Source organism: Mercurialis annua, linkage group LG3, assembly GCF_937616625.2.
Source record: "Mercurialis annua linkage group LG3, ddMerAnnu1.2, whole genome shotgun sequence".
NCBI lineage: Eukaryota > Viridiplantae > Streptophyta > Magnoliopsida > Malpighiales > Euphorbiaceae > Mercurialis > Mercurialis annua.
The window spans coordinates 6214100-6233698 of NC_065572.1; the positions used below are offsets into that span (position 1 = coordinate 6214100).

A 19599-nucleotide genomic window follows, 5' to 3' on the forward strand; every position below is an offset into this window, starting at 1 on the left:
ATAGGGGCAAGCCTCATCTCAACTTTCTAATTCCAGAAATCCAATTAATCAATTTGGAAGATAGTGATTGATAAATTTATTATATAAATGTGTCAAAAATGATGTCTTTGATATAGTAATAAGATTAGAAGTAGGTCCAAATGCATTAAAACTATAGGTTAAATAAAATAATGGCATTCTGTTAGCCACCAGTAAAGCTGTTTCAAAGTGTCCATCCAGTCGGCCTAAACTCTTCCATCTTAAACTGAATTTAAATATTCGATTTTACTATTAAAATTAAAAAAATTAAATTGTATCTTTTTTAAATTATTAGGTATTAATTTAAAATGTCAAATAAAAAGTAGGACTATTTTAAATTTTTTACCATAAAAAACTATCATGAAAAATAAAATCACTATTAAAACTTGAGAATGTATCTCACTCTCTTATGTGAGAGTGGAAAAGAAGGTTTTTTTACTAAATTTGTCAAATTCTGAATAAAAATAATACTGTTTTGTTAATTTGAACATTTTTGATATTTTATGCCGAATTCGGAAGCAAAAGTTACTTTTTGTTGTTGGAGAAAGTGGAAATATAATGGGTCGACCCTTGACAGCTCGCAACCGCCAACTTAGAGAAGAAGGATTAAAGAAATAGAACAAAATCCCTTCATCCATGGATTTGTAATCATCATTCCCACACACATCTTTTTAATAATTTAATCATTCTGCAAAACTCAAATTTTATATATACACAAATATTATAAGTTTTTATTGCTTTATTTTTAGTCTGGATCAAATTTTATGTCATTTGAATTTCAATGTGGAAATTTATTATGTCAAGATATCAAAATGTAGATACTTGGAGAAAGATATATAACCAGCATTTGATGGATCAAGCTAGTTAAAAAAGGTAGTAGATTTCTAGTAAAATTTAAATTTATAAATGAAAAATATATTGAGATCATATTTTATTCATGTTTAGATTCATCTAGACCGATTGTAATTTCTTTTATCATTTTAATTTTTTGATCATTACGAGATTACAAAATACATAGCATTTACGATCTATGCATTTATATATATCACATCGTTTCAACAGTATTTATACTATAAAAGTTTAAATTTCGTCATATCGATGTTGCAGAAAGTGTTTAAAGATCTAAAATATCTATTCTCCTCACCAAATTTTAAATGTACATAGATCTTTATATATCATTTTTTGTGTTGTTTATTTTCCAGTGTTAAACTTTTTTTTTTTTAAGTCTTAAATTTTCCTCTTAACTTTTAGGCCAAAAGGTCATCGCCTATTTTAAATGTCAAAGTATTTTATGTTTTGATATATTTAATCAAAATGATAAATATGTTTTTAAATGATAATTTAATCCGTCAATTTTATAATTTATTACAAAAATACCCATTAATATGTGATTATTTTTATAAATTGACTTTTTATTTTAATTTATAGGAAAAAGGCTAAAAAATGATCCTAATGTTGTCACCCAGAAACTTGTAGTCCCTTCGCATTTTTTAAGGCTCAATTATATTCCTCATGTTACTAAAACCTAAAATGCGTACCCCTCTCATTTTTAACGTTTTAAGTAACAACGTTCTAGAGAGAGGTGCAGATTTTAGATTTTAGTAATATGAGGGTCATAATTAAGCCTCAAAAAACATGAAGGAACTACAAAAGTCTGAGAGATAATATTAGGGTCATTTTTAAGCCTTCTCCCTAATTTATATAAAGTTATATGAATTTGAAATGAAAATTTTGTATATGAAAATAATTTTAAATTTATTTATTATAAATTATAAAAGTAATTAAAATTTGTTATAAATTAAATTTAGAAATAAATTTGTCATTTTGATAAATTATAAAACCATTTAAACTATTTTAAACGAGTTGAAATTTATGAATATCAATAAATTTAAATATGAAAAATATTTATCCTCCAAATAAAATACTAAAACATTTTAATAAATAAAATTGTCATTTTAAAAAAGAAATCCAAATTTTTTAAAAGAAAGGATTGTAGTTTTACTTTTACTTTTTCATATTCCTTTCATGTTTAATTTTAAAAAAATTAGATTCAATTCAACCTTTCTCTTCTTTTTGGAGTACCACCCCATTCTTTCTTCTCTCTCTAAGAAAAAAGAAATCAAATTAGAGGAAAAACAAAGAAAGAAAGCTCTTTTATATTAGCTGTTGTTCAGCTCAAACAGAATTATTGTCTTAAAGAATATAAAAGTTGGCTAAAGCAAGATTAAAAAAAGAGGATTAATTCCCATTTCCAATCCTTTTTTTAAAAAATTAATCTTACACTTTGATCTCTGTTTCAATCTGGTAAGTCCTTTAGCATTTTTATTATTTTTTTTCCTTATTGATCAATCTCCAATTTTTGATCCCTTTTGAGGCACTGCTATTATTATTATTATTAGTAAGTTGATCATCGTTCTGATTGTGATCACTCTAAATTCGAACTTGATTTTTGCATAATTGTATTAATTTTGTCACTGAATTTTTGTATTGGGTTTCAGGTACCCAATTTGACCATCATTGAATTGCTGTGCAATTTTTTTTCTTTGATTGGATATTTGAGGTGGGTTTTCTGTGCACTTTTAATTTATCAATTTTCACCTTTAATTTTAATCGATCTTCTGCTTATTGGGTAGCTTCTGCTATTATTTTTGTCTGTTTGAAAACAGATTTTGATTGGAAACGGAGGAAGAAGAGAGGGAGAAGAATGGGTCTTGATGCAATGAGAATTAGAGTTCAAATCAAGAGATTTTTGGTCATTTCAATTAGGATATGTTACAAATCAGTGTGTAAACATCCATTTCTTGTTGGGTTTATGTGTTCCTTAATATTGCTGTACAGATCATTTCCACTTTTGTTTTCTCTTTTAGTCTCGGCATCCCCTATTTTGATTTGTACTGCTATTTTGCTTGGTACTTTATTGAGTTTTGGGGAACCGAATATACCCGAGATTGAGAAAGAGAGAGAAGAAGATGAAGTTACGCGTGAGGCTTCGTCTTTGAAAACGGGTGTTGTAGGGGATGCTACCGTTGTTTTGGAGAGAGATGCGAACCTTTTTGTAGAGAATTTTATAGGCAAGAGAGAAGATATATTGGAGGAAGCCATTGAAGAAGAGAGTTGGGAGCGGAATGGAGTTAGTAAGATTGAGGGTGATGAGGAGGGAGTTGATGGTTTAGGTGTTCATGTGCCATTTGTTGAGAATTCTCGGGATATTCGATTTAATAAGCAAGTGATTGAAGTTGATGGAGAATTTAATGATTTGGAGTTGGAGAAGAAGAGGGAAATTGATGAGGAGAAACAAGGGAGTAATGGGGTCTTTACTGATGAAGAAGCTGCTCAGACTCAGAGTCATTATTCTGTACTTGCAAATGGGGGCAGTAGGGGCCTTTTTCAGGTGGAAAATGGTAAATCAATGGGAGAGTCTAATGAAGCTGCACATGACGATCTCTTAGATTCTCAGCTAACATCTTGGAAACGGGGAAATGATGACAATGAAGAAGAGGAAGAAGATGACGAGGATGACGATGATGACGATGATTTTAGATCTGATGGGGATGAGAGTTCTTCTCCAGACCCTTCAATGGACGACATTCTTCCAATGCTTGATGAGCTTCACCCTCTTTTACATGAGGAACCTCCACAGCCAGCTCATAAATCTCGCGCTGGATCTGATGCTGCTTCAGAGGGTTCTCATGAGAGTGACGAGAGCGATGTTGAGTCAGATGAGGATACTGAAAACCAGGGAGATGGAGAAGAAGATGGTGATGATGATAATGACAATGACAACGAGGAAGAAGAAGCACAAGAAGGTAAAGAGGACGAGAGTAAATCTGCAATCATATGGACAGCAGATGATCAAAAGAATCTCATGGATTTAGGGACTTCAGAGCTTGAAAGAAACATTCGTTTGGAGAGCCTTATTGCCAGGAGAAGAGCTCGTAAAAGCATGAGAGTGATGGCCGAGAAGAATCTTATCGACTTAGATGCTGCTGATATTCCCCTCAATATGCCATCCATCTCTACAGCAAGACACAACCCGTTTGATCTTCCCTATGATCCTTTTGATGATGTTCCTGGATCTGCTCCATCTATATTGTTGCCAAGACATAACCCTTTCGACCTTCCTTACGATGCGAGTGAGGAGAAGCCTAACCTTAAAGGTGACAGTTTTGAGCAAGAGTTCTCAGCAGTTCAGCATAGAGATCCAATTTTTAGAAGGCATGAAAGTTTCAGTGTTGGATCATCAACATTGGGCCCTGCTAAACAAGAGAGGCAAGATCTTCGGTGGAGACCTTATTTTGTTCCTGAACGATTTGCAACTGAGGAACCAGGCTATCGTAACTTTCATCGCCAATTAAGTGAAGCTAGTGACTCAAAGTTGAGCTCAGTTCCTGATACAGAATCAATGAATTCTGCTGTGGAGGACGATGACAAGAAGCTCAATGACGAATATGGTTCTCAAGAAACAGAAATGATATCCAGTGTGGACCACGCTTCTGTCCTAGTTCAGCGTGGAAGCCTGTCATCTGAAGATGTTGACTTTCTGGAAACCGAAAACATTGAGGAGAGAGATGCCCATTGTGATGAGGATGAAATTACACTCGGGGATTTAGAAAATCATCACGAACTGGATTCCAGTTTGTCTACATCTGAAGGGGCCACTCCTATAGGACCTAACACTGATGAGATTCTTCTGCGAATGGAACCAGGTGATGAGGAGTATAGCAGTAGATCAAGCATATCATCATTGTCAGAAGTTGATGAAAGAATATCTGCAGTAAAGGAGTCACTGGTTCCAGAACAAAGCAATGGTCAGACTGAGGAATCTCACCTTTCAATGCAATCTTTACTTGATACAGATTTTCATTTTATGAGTGAGGCAGCAGATGAAAATTTACCTAGGGAACTTATTCCGCAGACAACGGGAAATCCTACTGCAGAACCTGTAAGTTTGGTTCAAAGCTCATTTGATTCACAATTTCAATTTACAAATGTCGTGGAGGACGAAAACAGAAGTATGGAGCTTGTTTCAGAGCTAACAGGGGACCGTATTGGGGATTCTGGCATTTCAGTGCAAGCTTCAATAGATTCGGATTCAGATTTCAGGAGTGAGGTAATGGATGACGATGAACACAAGGAGGAGGCTGTCATGGATCCAGGACTCAATAATGTTAGTAAATCTGTCATTCTGACACGAACTTTAGTCAATTCAGATTCTCATTATACAGGTGGGACTATGGACGACAATCAACCTGAGGAGCCTGTTTATGATTCAAGCCCCCAAGCAGTTGACAAGCTGATCTCTTTCTTGTCTATCTCTTCTGAGACACAAGGAGAGGCATTAGAAACCAATTCACCTCCAACATTGGCTGAATTTGCAGGTAGAGAATCTGAAGGGCATACTGGAAACTCAGAGGAAGATGCTTCTGGTTACAAAGAGAGGCATGAACCCTCCACACAAGAATATCCACTAGATGAAAATGAAGCAAGATCAAGGGAAGTTGCAGAGTTCGAGCATGATGTTTCAAAGGTTGGGTTGACAGGAGATGATATAACTTTTGATAATCAAGACGACAAAAATGAGTTTGTTAAGCCAGAATTACGCATTGAGCATGGTGCAGTTGATTCATCTTCATCTTCATTGAACAGTGGGTCCATAAAGGAGGACAATCAAGATGAGCATGATCAATTACATTCATCAGGTACTGATGCAGAAATGATAATTGTGCCTCACCAAGATGAAATTGAGAAGAAAGATTCTGTCTCTAGGAATCAGGTGGGGACAGTTTTGCATGCACCAGATTCAGATGATGTTTCAGTGAACTCCAGATTGTCCTTTTTAGAGCCTAAATCTCTAGAGGAACATGCAGTGGCTACAGAGGGCATTCTTCATCTTGAAGAGGACCCAATTCCTTCATCAAGTGTTGATGTAGAGGTCTATGTGAACAACCGTCAAGCTGCAGGAGAAGAGTTAAAATATATGCCTTCAGGCACTGTCCAAATGTCGTCTGATGATTTAAAGTTGTCTGTAAATGAGGAACCGCAGCCTGCAATGGTGGTTGAGCAAGTTTTAGAGGTTCCTCAAGATGTATCTTCTTCAGAGATTAAGGATGTAGAAGATCTTTTGTTAAGAAAAGAAGAAAGTCTGATGCATTTGTCAAGTTCTGATGCAATTGTTACAGATAATTTCATTGAAGATGCAGATGTGAAGCTTGTTTCCTCCGGAACTAGCTATCAACAAGTGTCTTCTGAAGCAGAATTATCCTTTGAGTCTTGGGCAGATAAAGCTGTTGTTGAGCCATCCCTTAATGATCATGGCGATCCCAAGGTAAGATAATCTTATTCTGCTTCCATCTTGTTGTTCTCGTTAATTTCAAAAGTTGTTATTTTAGACTGAAACTTGGTTTGAAAGTGTTTTGTCGTCTATATTGGTGCTACAGCTATTTAATTTGAAATGCTATTTTAAGTAGTTAGATTTTTAGGTGGAAATTAATGCCTGCGCTTACATGTTACGTTCTGTATGCACTATTCTCACAAAACACACAATTCTAGTACTGAGTACTTGGCTCTTTAGGAAGGTATTTAATGCCTAGGAGCGAATAATTAAGTGTACAGTGTCAAGTTAAGAGGTTCTTTCTTTCAAGTTTTAGCATTGCAGTTCAGATGATATATGCAACATGTTTTTCTTTTGCCAGATATATGCAACATGTTTACTTCGACATACTTGCATATATTTATCTAAACTGAATAGCTGACCTTTGACATTTATCTGCATTGAGGCTCTATTGATTTCTGCCTTTCTATTGTGATATTTGAAAAATGTTTTCCCGTACTATTCTCTTCATCTCTTGAACATGTTTACTTCTACATACTTTCATATATTTATCCAAACTGAATAGCTAACTTTTGACATTTATCTGCATTGAGGCTCTATTGATTTTTGCCTTTCTATTGGGATATTTGAAAAAGGTTTTCGCGTGCTATTCTCTTGAATAAATTGATTTTTTTGGCATGCGATGCATTTTCACTTGCGGCATTTACACGGGGTTATATAACATTAAACATCTTTCTAATGTGCCAAATTCTGATCCGTTGTACATTTTAATTACCGTATATCTCGACATAATAGACTTGGCCTAACTGTAGGTGAACCTTTCAACTTGAGCAAATACCTGAGTTCATATCTCTTTCCCTCCTATGTAAACCAAAAACTGAAAAATATTTCTGTTTATGTCAGATAGTTGGATTAAGACAACTTTCTTTTTTTAACAAAGTTGGATTAAGACTTTGTTCGGCTGACTTTAGATAAACTGTTTATCAGTAGTTGTGCTCCTTGATATTCCAATGTAGGAATCTGTATCAGCTTGGACAATAATTAGAATGCTAACTATGAATGCTATGACACAATGTAGGAACCATCTGTTACTCCAGCAGAAGTAAAAATTGAAAACAATGTTGATGTGCCTGAAGTCTTTGATCGCGGGACTTCTGAATCCGCCTCAATTCCACAGGGGAGTCCAGAATGTGAACCAAAGACTGATGAAGATGATCTTAAAGACAGCATCCTTGATAAAATTGTCTATGAGGACAGTGGTCATATATTAGAGGTCCCCAACTATTCAGCAGAAGCACACCGATCTTCATCTGTTGAAGAAAATAGTAATGAAGATGAAGATGAAGATGAAGATGAGATAAAGGAGATTGATGAAGGATTGTTATCAGAATTAGATGCAGTTGGGGACTTCAGGGTCAAAGAAATAGTTCACGAGTCGCTTGAAGATGATCAAATACTGAGTCGTGATTACAATTTGTTATCAGGAGAGTCAAGTATGGCTGAGATTAAACCAGAGCTCCCAGTTACTGAAACTAGATCAGTTGCAGATATTGACTTGGCTTTCAAGCAAATTCATGAAGAAATTGATGTTGAGGAGGTGATCCTCCCAAGTACAGTTGAAGATGAATCAAGGGGTCATGATGAAACCAACACAGACCAGCTGGCTGTTGAAGTAAGTTCTTCGGAAAATATTCCTATCGCCATGAAGCAAGCCTCAAATGAAAATACCGAAGAGATACCGATGAAGTCTGATGTAAAGGAAGGGCAGGTAGAAGTAAGTGGAATGGGTTCTAGCAGTTCTATGGGCGAGCTCCCAGTTACTGAAATTAGATCAGTTGCAGATGTTGACTTGGCTTTCAAGCAAATTCATGAAGAAATTGACGTTGAGGAGGTGATCCTCCCAAGTACAGTTGAAGATGAATCTAGAGGTCATGATGAAACCAACACAGACAGGCAGGCTGTTGAAGCAAGTTCTTCGGAAGATATTCATATCGCCATGAAGCAAGCCTCAAATGAAAATACCGAAGAGATACCGATGAAGTCTGATTTAAAGGAAGGGCAGGTAGAAGTAAGCGAAACGGGTTCTAGCAGTTCTATGGGTGAGCTCCCAGTTCTTGAAATTAGAACAGTCAATGATATTGACTTGCCTTTTAAGCAACTTAGTGAAGGTGTTGATGTTGAGGAGGTGATCCTTCCAAGCACAATTGAGCAGCATGTAATTGACAATGAATCCAGAGATTCCCTCGAATCCGGTTTCGATCTGCCAGTTGTTGAAGCAAGATCTCTGGAGGATCTTGCTATTGTCATGAAGCAAGCCTCAAAAGAGAATATTGGAGAACTGCCAAAACCATCAATTTTGAACGAAGGCCCAACTGAAGTAGATGAAGCGGGTTCTAGCAGTTCTACCAAGGAGCTTCCAGTTCTTGAACTCAAATCAGTTGATGATATTGACCTGGCTTTCAAGCAAATCAGTGAAGGTGCGGAAGTTGAGGAGGTTATACTCCCCAGCATGCTTGAGCAGCATGTAGTTGTGAATGAATTGACAGAGTCAAGTACAGTTTTGCCAGTTCTTGAAGCAAGATCTCTGGACGAACTTCATATTGCCATGAAACAGATTCCGGAGGGTAATATTGAGTCGCCAAAGTCATCGGATCCAACCAAAGAGGCTGTATCGAGGACTTTAGAAGTGAATGAAATGAATCCGTCGGAAGACATTGAATCAAGTACTGAAGTAGCAACTGAAGTTGGTGTGATCCAGAAAAGCGGATCATGTAGTGAAGACTCCAGTGCTCGGGAAACCAGTACGGAAGCTCCTCGCTTGCAAAAGGATGAGGTTGATCTCAAGGATGAGAAAGCTCATAAAAAATCTGACAGATCAAGTTCAAGTTCAAGTTCTAGCTCTAGCTCAAGCTCAAGTGATTCAGATTGAAAATGAGAGTTGAAGGAGAGCATAGCTATAATACAAGTTCTGAGGTTTGAGGTTTGGTTATGGTGCAATGATATGGGTTTTTGTTTTTATAGTTTGTTTTTTGTTTACATTGTTGTGTCATTTGATTGATCTCTTCAAGAATGAGTTTTGGTTTGATTTCTTGAAGTGTAATTCTTCTTTTTTTAAGTTCTAGCATCAAAGAGTGAGCAGCTTGAGGGTTTTGGGGAGAAAAATTTGAATACTTTGCAGATTTGTAAATTGCATTTTGTAGAATTGATGGTTTGATCAATGGCAGATGTATATTATTTTTTGTCACTATTTCCCTTCATATTTACCATTCTTTTTAAAGTTTCTCTGTATTAGTATGTGCAAAGAATTGGTCTGCTGCTTTCTGATACACCAAAAGAAAATACTCAACTTTACTCAAAGACTACGCTAATACATTTTCATAGCGCGTAGAAAACAGCCGTAAAAATATTAAACACAAATATCGTAAAATTGGTCATATATTTTACAAAAAATATAAATATATTGAAATCGGCTCCTCTCTTCTAGCAGTAAGGAGTTTTGGTCTTAGTACAGCAAGCTAGACTCGCAAATCTTAACGATCAACAAAACTTTCCATAAAAAATGGATATATAATAGTAGCACAACATTCCCAAATCAACAATGAAGATGGCCTGATTTACAATATGTAACCTTTTGTACCTAAACAAGCACCGGCATGACATTTCTTTGTCGCCTTTTAAATATACGTAAAATGAAAATTCTATCCTCCTTTGAATCTTTCCAGTTCATGCAATGTCAATGGCGAGTGCCGGCAAGTTCAGATTCCATGATGGCTTTGCTATTACAGTACTTTCTTCTCATAAAAATTTACATCATAGAACCAACTATTTATCCTCCCGGGAGATTTTCTGTCGATCTCCGTGCTCAAGCCAGCATACGTATCTCAGATGTTATATCCCGGTTGGCTATGCGATCTGTCGTTGTGCGTCTTGGCTGAGTTCCACCAACGTCTGCGATATGGCTTTGAATTTCTTCAAAATCCTCACCGCCAACAGCTTGACGCTTCCCCACTTCTATGTCAAAGCCAGCATTGGGTAGCTTCGGGCTCATGGAATGCCCAAATGACATCGAGCTGGCGAAAACCAAAGGTGACTCGACTTTGACCCTTTCCCTAAATCTGTTACTTGATTTAGGAGTTTTTGAGCAGAAAATTTGTACCATGTTACGCACACAACCGCGGTTATGAGGATTCGTCTTTTTGTCATACCGGTACCTGAAGTTCTCATATGTTGTCTGTACAAATAATAAAAGGTTATGGGGGATAAAATGTAAGAACAAAATGAAAATAAAGTGCAGAGAAATCCAAACCTGATTGGTACATATCAAATACAGATGAAATGCGGTAAGGCCACCGACAAACCAAGCACATATGAAGGTATAGAGTATCAAAATTCCTGAAAAGGGTGACTTCAGAAATGCCCTCCAGAGATCACAATTATAAACATTCATTATCCTGGTGACATTCACCCAACAGATGCTGAAAACATAGAGGCAGAGCATCGTTGTAGAGGATACGAACATGAAGAATAATCTGTAATTTCTCTGTGCATACAACACTTCAGAACATCAAATAAATAAAAGTCGAAATATAATCTCTCAACAAAACCACTCGGCTTATATTCAGAAATTACATATTAAAGTATTTATCATACATAAAGTACTTCGAAGCATACCTTTCCAATACACTGCCCCACCCACGGGCAATGATGATCAAAACGCTCAACGCAATTGTTGCATATCGAGCAATGAGAGCATCGTGGTGGGCGATATAGCATGCACGTTTGGCAGTACTTGACCTTGATGATCATCCCATTAACCACAACATCTTTCGTCGGGGGGATACTAGGACCATTACCAAGAATCCCTCCCCAATCCGTTGAGATGCCTGAGCCATCATCGTCCGGAGGCTGAAGATTACGAGGAATAATGCCGGGATCACACGAAGATGTTAGAAAAAGAAGTACCATGACCTGAATCAGTTGTAAAAAAAGGTTAGCATATCAACAAAGAAACAATATTTAAGAGTGAGTAAAGGTAGTTACATATAGGGTGAAGACAGGACATATAAGTATGAGAGTCCTGGCGAGACAGGGATGAAAGTATTTGATAATGTCACGAGAAACAAAAGCAGAGAACAAAACAACTGGTGCGAGTATCAGGAAGACAGTAAGGAAGAGGGAGCTGACATCTGGTCCAAATATTAAGGTACCGCCGCAGCAGAAAATCTGCAGAAGAAAGCATTTTGAGTAAATTGAAAAATAAAAGGAAATTTATTTATAAGAAGAAAACGAAGACATTTTTAACAAAGTCCAGAATTACTGTCAAACCCTGGGATGTGGTCCGCCTGCAGGCCGACATAATGGCTAGCAGGCCAAACCTAACCACTCCATTTTATAAAAAGGGCGTCACCAGGGTTAAACCCGCAACTATGGCGCCCAGAAGGTTGAAGCTTACACCACTAGATCAATCCCGTGGCAGGCGAAAACAAAGACATTGCATAATGATAATGATAATAATAATAATTACATTGCTGCCTTTCCAAGTTTGATAAACTCGAAGGTCGGAATGATGGGTACTGATCATACGATGGTTGGAATCGGAGAGATGTGTCTGTTGAGGCCGATGAGTTGTATACGTATTGGTCTCACCCCCACCGTTTCCCCTGTTCATGTTGTTTCCGTTCTGATGATTATATTCCGTCAGAATTTGATTTCCGTTTGGAATCGGAGCTTTTCAGGATCTCTAGGGAAACACCAGACCGAGCCCAACCTCCCGGAAACGGAATAGGAAGGAAGGGATAACTGACAATCAAAAATGATAAATCAAAATCAGAGGCAACAGAACATAGACAGACAAGAATATCAGGTTTTGTCTTCGTGGCGGTTTCTTGTTTCAAAATTGTCCGATTTTCCTGTTACTACAAATATTTCCAGCTCCTCTTATTTCTGGTTCATTTCAGAAATCTGTTATTTTGACTGCAAAGTGTTTTATTGTTTGTTTTGGTGGAGTGTTTATCTCACACAACGGATGTGCCACGTCATTTTTACAACAAGCCAATAATCATTTGCGACAAGAAATCTTTTTTTGTATCATTAAACATTTGCACATGGCTAAGTCTCATTGATTTGTTGCATGAATGACGTGGCGCAACCATTGCGTTGTCTAATTATTCATTTTGGTGGGTTTAATATTTTATCTGTTTAATAGAAGTTCATTTTGCCCCCTCAATTTTACACAAATTATCAATTAAGGACAATTTCATGACTTTTAGACAAAAACATCCACTTGGTGGTTAAGTTGGCTCATTCTACCCCTTAGCTGAGGTGACGAAAAATGATTGGAGTTTAGGTAAACAAATTATTGGATCATTTGGAGATAAAGGGGTAAAACGAACTAAAATGCCAATTTTAAGTGTTTTTGTTTAAAGTTGCAAACTTGACCTTATTTGATTTTTGTTTACAAGTTGAAGAGCCAAAATAAACCTTTGTCGTTTTGTATTTTAAGCTAAGTTTTTTACTATATTATATTTATCAATTTTTTAAAATACTAGAAACATTTTTACTATTATTAAAGAACTAGAAAGTAAAATTTTAAATTAAGAGAAACAAAAATAATATAAATTGGTAACAAATTTTGTAAAATTTAATTATACTGTTATAGACACAAACAAGAATGACTTTCCAATTGATTTGATCCCTTTGAAGATAAAACAACATGCCACGTGAGAATTTATATTTATACAAGTCAACCAACTTGGTCCTTTACATTAAATTAGCTAACATAAGATCAATGATCAGATTCTAAGTAATAAATTCTCCATTCAGGTTAAAGTACAATCACTTACACTTTACATTAAAGTTATCTGCTTGCTGTTTGAAACACAAAAACCGAAACATAGCACATTGCATTGAGAACTTCTGGATTTTCCGAGATTAGCAGAACAACGTAATTGTAGCTTCGAAATATCAATCAGCTAGTTAGGCCCTATGCTAATATTAATCCCCGAGCTCTCATCTTACCAATTCGGACAAAGTGTAAACTGCTCGTATGTGCAGCTGATAGCTTTGAGGAAAGAATGGAATTATATGTAACTTCTATTGCTTTTGTTTCTTCTGAGCCGGCTCTGAAGAATTTTGGACCTGCCAAAATTTTGTTTACATGAGGACATGAAAGAACCCTGATTTATTTTTCATAAATGCATAACTCAGAAATATATACGAAAATATAAAATGTATAGGGGAGCGAACACACAAGATGACATTTTCCTGAAGTTAATCACGAGAACATATTTAGATGGCTCATTCAGAAAATCTTTAGATAATTACCTAATATCACTTACAGGTAAACATGCAGTGCAAGAGACATAAAATCAACCTGAGATCTGAAATTACTGTGGTAACCCGTGCTTTATTGTTTTCTTCAAATTCTTACAATGGTTTGAACAAGCAACGCTTATGAGATGAAAATCCGAATTAAAAGCACAACCCAAGTGCAATGTTCCTACCGAAGGGACTTCTCTATTCATTTGCAAGTTTCACTCAATTTTAAAACTAAAAGAATTTATATTATAGAAGACTGGTCAAATCCAAACTATCCGTCCTAGTCTTGATTTTATTTCCAGAGCTCTGTAGTTTTCTGTGTATTACACAGCAAGTCAACAGCCCCAAGCTTCTCAACCATAACAATCTCATTAAGCATTTATACTTTTATGTACAGACGCTAATAGTAAGCCACAGTGAAAATGACTTTCTGCATAAACATTTCATCATTTAATTTGACAAAAAAAGAAGAGAAAGTAAACTAGAGGTGTCCAGAAAGTCATTTCCTCGGCAGTGCAACATGTGGGGATAAAAACACCTCAAAGAACTCCGATGACAAAAGACAAATTGCATACCGTGTTTGAAAGTTGGTCACTGATGTAGGTCATTGATCTTAACATAGCCTCAAGTGTGTCTTTATTGAGCTGAAATTTTACTTCTATCTCTCCAGAAGGAGACTTGGTGAAATCTTGAAGCTGCAAATGAGAATTTATGGACAAAAAACAAATAAAACATAGAGCCTTCAACTGAAAATTATAACAAGGTTCTAATAACTGAAGGTGAAGAGAACTAAAACTTCTATCAAAAATTCAACGTCAAATATTTAATGTTAATTTTAACTCAAACATTGATAATTTAATTTGTCACAGTAAGGTCTACTTGGTCTCTGCATATTACTTCCCATAACCTTAATCAGTCAAGATTGTATATTATCTTGATCAAGGGTAACCCTTAAAAAGTTTGGAATAATAACGGTGCTAATAAGCAGGGTTGACGTTGAACTAGAAATATCAACAGACAGAACATATACAATCCTATGGGACAGAATCAATAGCAGATTCGCACAATCCCTTTTGTTGCGATGGGGAAGTACTTGACAGTTGACACTGAGTTAATTTATGAATTAGCTACTATTATTAAACCGTCAAGCATGTAGGCAGTATCATGCCTGATATACAGGAATTTACAAGCTGATGAAGCTAGATAAAAAGTTTAGACCATTATGTGGACATAGAACCTTAGACGCAGATTACTACTAAAATTCAAACCAAAATCATAAACCAATACAAACTTCCAATGTCATGGGACCTTTTGTTCTATAGTAGCCCTTATGATTCACTTGTTCCCAAGTCAAACAATAGAAAACTAGGAATATTAATCCTTGTAAAAACATAAAGCAATCAAGCAAAATCTAAAACATTTTACAAATTTTGTTCCCTTTTGGAAAATATCTAACTACATTCATCATAAACTAAATTTGCTGATATTCTTAAAGAGAAATAAATAATTTACACACCTTGAGAGTGATGATGGCTACTCTATTCTCTGGACTAGAATTGCGGGTTTCCATGGTCCATGTCATTGATTTGAGGTGGGGTAGAATACTCTATTATAAAATAAAAATCAATCAAATAGAGGGAGTTAGGAGCCAAACAACTGAAATTTCCAGTATAAAAATAATATGCAATTTCATATGAATAAACTTCTAAATTTAGTAAACTAGCTCTGCAAAAAAGTTCTCTCTATAACTCTCCTCCTATGGTCCAAGCAATGGATGGCAATGAGGATAGGGATGAGAATGTCAAGACTGATAGTAAGATCTTAATCCAAAAACACTATCGATTTGTACTTTTCATTGGGAGGATAGACTCCATCTGATCTTGAATTTTGAGCGGACAGCAGCTTTAATAGAATTTATTTTATTGTAAATTTGTGTAAGTGCAAAGAAGGTGAGATTGGAGAGTCTATTGGCAGGATTAGGATAGAGTCCAATCTAACCTGGAATTTTGAGTGGACAGCAGCTTTAATGGAATTTTTTTATCATAAATTTGTGTTAAGTGCAAAGCAGGTGAGATTGGAGAGTCTATGGATATTCACCTTAGTGATTCAGTAGGTGTACTGTAAATCAGTGGTTTTGGGAACCTCGCTAAGATATATGTCAGCTATGAATTATGTAAATATAAGGCTTAAGATGAATAGACAGAAAAATTTAAAAGGATATGGCGGGTTGGGAATTGGGATGTACAATATCCAGACTATATGCTTGAAAACAGTTTATACTCAGATTTTCTAACCACATAAACAGCAAAACCTTTAAATCCAAATGCAAAGGCAAGGACAAAACGAGTCAACTTTTCTTACCAAGTCATTAGGAGGACCAACATCCTGCTGTATAGAGACAGGTGAAATATGTGAGGCAGTAGTATCGGCAATTGGTGTAGAAATCCCTAGATCATTACCATTAAGATGCCTACTAAAATCATCTTGCCGAGGCCAAAGGAGGTTTGAAATCTCAGAAGACGGGACAGATGTTAAAGACGGTGGAGTGCTCGTTTTCACTTGGCAAGAGACACTAGTCCTCGGCAATTGATGCTAAAAAGATATGTACCAAATCATCATTTAAGCGACACCAAAACAAGGAATGCATGTTAATAAACCGCAAACAGAAAGAGATATAACAGATGCAAACTTTAATGAAAACAGAGAAGCAAATGTATTATAAAACTGGAAATCAATCTTTGTTCACCAAGTTCGAGATAGGTGACCTGTTCTTTTGATAATTCCTCTTTCCATTGATTCTGATATTTCATAAGCAGCAGTACAAGAATGCTTCGCAAATCAAGTGGCAGATCAGCTGGAAAAAGCTTCAAGATGTCATCTCCAGTGAGATTCTCATGTACACTTTTTCTGATAAGCGAACGAAGGCATGCCAAAACCTATAGTCAGACATTTTTATTTACATTATTTGTCTGTTAAAAATAATTCATATATATAAAATCTGAAAACAGGAGCGGTACAAAATCATACTCCCTCCGTCCCATAATGATAGACAATTTTTCGATTCATCTTACACCAATTCAACTACTACTACTAAAATTGTTTATTTCAAAGAAGACCTAAAAAAACAAGCAAAAGCTTCAATTTAAGATTTCATTAAACTAAAAATTAATAAAAAATAAATAATGACAATAAGCAAGAGATTAAACCTAACCAACGGAATACAAGTAAATTAGAAGGAGAGTAAAATCGATATAGAGAGAGTTACAGGGTCGAGTTGAGGGAGATTGAGGAGAGACTGAATGTGAGACTTTTCAGGTGACCGGAGACCGGTTTTTCTGGTTTTCCAAAGAGTTGTTAGCATGTGGTCGAGAGTATCTTCTCTGTGCATTACTGAAGATAGCTTGTGCAGTTGTAAATAAAGAGAGTTTTCCTCCATTTTTTACTTCCTCTTTTCTCTTCTTCCTCTACCATTCCTAATTTTCTGGTTCTGCTGGTTATGTAAGTATTTCAAACATTCTTAATAGTATTTAAAAGGCTTAATCACCAAAAAAAACCCTCACCTTTTAACCCCTTTTCAGTTGCACCATGACGTTGAAATTTTGTCAGCTGCACCATAATTCACACCTTTGGATTTCAATTCCACCCTCAAAATCAAATTGGACTTTTTTCACTCTGTAAAAATTCATAAAAACCCTTATAAAATACTCGTTTGAACTCTTTTCTACATAAAAAGTTAAAAATAGATGACTTATTTTAACTTTTTTCAAATGAAAAAGAGATTAATTTAGTACTTGAGGGTGGAATTGAAAATTAAAGGTGTGAATTAGGGTGAAACTGACAAAATTGCAACGTTAGGGTGCATTTGAAAAGGAGCTAAAAGGTGGGGTTTTTTTGGTGATTAAGCTACTTAAAATACTTACCAATTTTATATTTAATTTTTTTAAATAATTTCCACTCTCTTTTTTATTTAAATATAATAATTAAATAATATTTATTGATACAATCGAAACTCAATTAAACATATCAAAACATAATTAAACACTTCAAAATATAATTAAACAAATCAAAATTCAATTAAATCAATTGAAATTATAATTAGATCTAATAAAATAATATTTAAAATTAAAATATTTATTAAATAATCGAAATCCGATTAAATACTTCAAAACCTAATTAAACACTTTGAAATTCAATTAAAACAATAAAAATTCAAATTAAAGTTTAGGAGATTTAGTGATAGGGGGGTTCTAAGTTGGAGTGCCATAGCTGATTAATAGTCATATTTTTTATTTGCAGTGTTTTTATGATATATATTATAAAAAATACAACAAAAATAATATATATACAACATAGTTACACTAAAAAAAATATCATAGATACACTATAATAACATCACAGTTACACTAAAAAAAATACCAAAAAACAATCTATAAAAACACCAGAAAACAATCTATAAAAAGAGCATAAATCAATAAAAAAGTGAAAAAATATATTTAAAAAAAGGCATTTTTGATTAAAAAAAATATGACTTGTAAATATATTTAAAAAAAAAATGCAAAGTTAAAAATAAAATAAAAAATAGTGCACTGTACATATGGATTTTTCTCATTTTTTATACCAACACCTATCACCTCCATCTGTTGTCCATTTTTAGCACCAATCGTTGCTTCAACCATTAATTCTATACTTGACCTTCCATCAACAAATAAGTGGGATACTGTGAATCGTCATATGTCGATTATAAGCTCGAACTGTCGCTTCCTATATCGGTCCTCTTATTTTCTGTCGCCTCCTCCACGGGTCCTTGCTATTACCATTGAATCTACCGTTTCCTCTTCTTCCTTTATGAACGTTCATCGCAGGTGAAGGAGTATCAACACCTGTTTATTTCATATTTTGAACATGAAATAATATATTACTGCCGAAAATGCTCATTCCATGTTCAATGTTGCTATGGTATAATGATTGTTTTAAGGCTGCGATATCGGCAGAGAAACAAAAGTAAAACAATTAAAATATAAAAAGATTTTTGATTTTTTTTATATTTATAGTGTGATTTTTAAATTTTTAGATATATAAACACCACAATTGATTTTTAAAAACCATTAGATGCTAATTTAAAAAATAAAATAATTATAAAAGTTCCTTTTAAACCTTTTCTATTTTTATTGGTATATGTATTTTACAGTTGCAAAAAAAAAAAAAAGGAAACTTGATACAAATATATAAGATATTGATTTTTTTGACCAATCTCTTGAGCATGACTATTTTTATATTCGTGCTAAGTAGAGTGGTGAACTGATCGTTTGTTTTCTAAATTTTGTTAGAAGGATAAAATTGAGAATTATTAAAGATTATATTTAATTTAACATACTAAATTATATCTTTTGGAAAAAATATTTCAGATTGCCATTCTTTAAAAATTAATTATAACAATACCTGTTTTTTTTACCCTCTTTCACCTCATATTCTTTTATTTACTAAAATGCTTTCTTAATTTTTTAATTTCAATTTTTTTTCTATTCTTCTATGTTTGCATGTTTGGTGTTTGTTTTTTCATTAAATTTTACGAAATTATGAGTTGAATTGATCCGGTTTTGCTAAATTGTAGATTGAATTAATTCGATTTGCTAGAAATGATTTTTTTTAAATATTTCGTGCCAAGTAGAGGGATGAATTGATCCTTTGTTGATTTATTAATTGTTTTTTATTCTTTTCAAATGTTGATTTATTAATTGGAAGTTATGTACAGTCGACCCTCTAATAGTTAATATTCTATAAATTAACAATTTTAATAATTAATAGAAAATTGAGAGAACCAACTTCGTTCCACGTCGGATAATTAATAATTCTATTATTTAATAATTAATAAAATTTAAAATATATTCTACATGAATATTAATTATTAGAGAGATTTTTTTAAAGAAATATAT

General features: G+C 34.5%; 3 protein-coding genes across 3 annotated transcripts; 1 reads left to right on the forward strand and 2 right to left on the reverse strand.

Annotated features, from left to right (window-relative positions):
* The first annotated feature begins 2088 nt into the window (after positions 1 to 2088).
* LOC126675566 (uncharacterized) lies at positions 2089 to 9593 on the forward strand. The gene is made up of 4 exons (XM_050370219.2): positions 2089 to 2322; positions 2517 to 2578; positions 2685 to 6343; positions 7428 to 9593. The coding sequence occupies exons 3-4, from the start codon at positions 2723 to 2725 to the stop codon at positions 9276 to 9278; spliced, it is 5472 nt and encodes a 1823-aa protein (XP_050226176.1). The 5' UTR covers positions 2089 to 2322; positions 2517 to 2578; positions 2685 to 2722; the 3' UTR covers positions 9279 to 9593.
* A 103-nt stretch (positions 9594 to 9696) lies between these two features.
* On the reverse strand, positions 9697 to 12301 carry LOC126671628 (probable protein S-acyltransferase 7). Its single transcript, XM_050365410.2, has 5 exons — positions 11874 to 12301; positions 11390 to 11572; positions 11021 to 11317; positions 10656 to 10889; positions 9697 to 10580 (listed from the first exon to the last, which is right to left on the reverse strand). Exons 1-5 carry the CDS (start codon positions 12015 to 12017, stop codon positions 10212 to 10214), a joined length of 1227 nt encoding a protein of 408 aa, XP_050221367.1. The 5' UTR covers positions 12018 to 12301; the 3' UTR covers positions 9697 to 10211.
* Positions 12302 to 13052: 751 nt separating this feature from the next.
* LOC126675565 (uncharacterized) lies at positions 13053 to 17170 on the reverse strand. The gene is made up of 6 exons (XM_050370218.2): positions 16932 to 17170; positions 16432 to 16602; positions 16028 to 16258; positions 15183 to 15272; positions 14242 to 14361; positions 13053 to 13486 (listed from the first exon to the last, which is right to left on the reverse strand). The coding sequence occupies exons 1-6, from the start codon at positions 17100 to 17102 to the stop codon at positions 13442 to 13444; spliced, it is 828 nt and encodes a 275-aa protein (XP_050226175.1). The 5' UTR covers positions 17103 to 17170; the 3' UTR covers positions 13053 to 13441.
* Positions 17171 to 19599: the final 2429 nt, after the last annotated feature.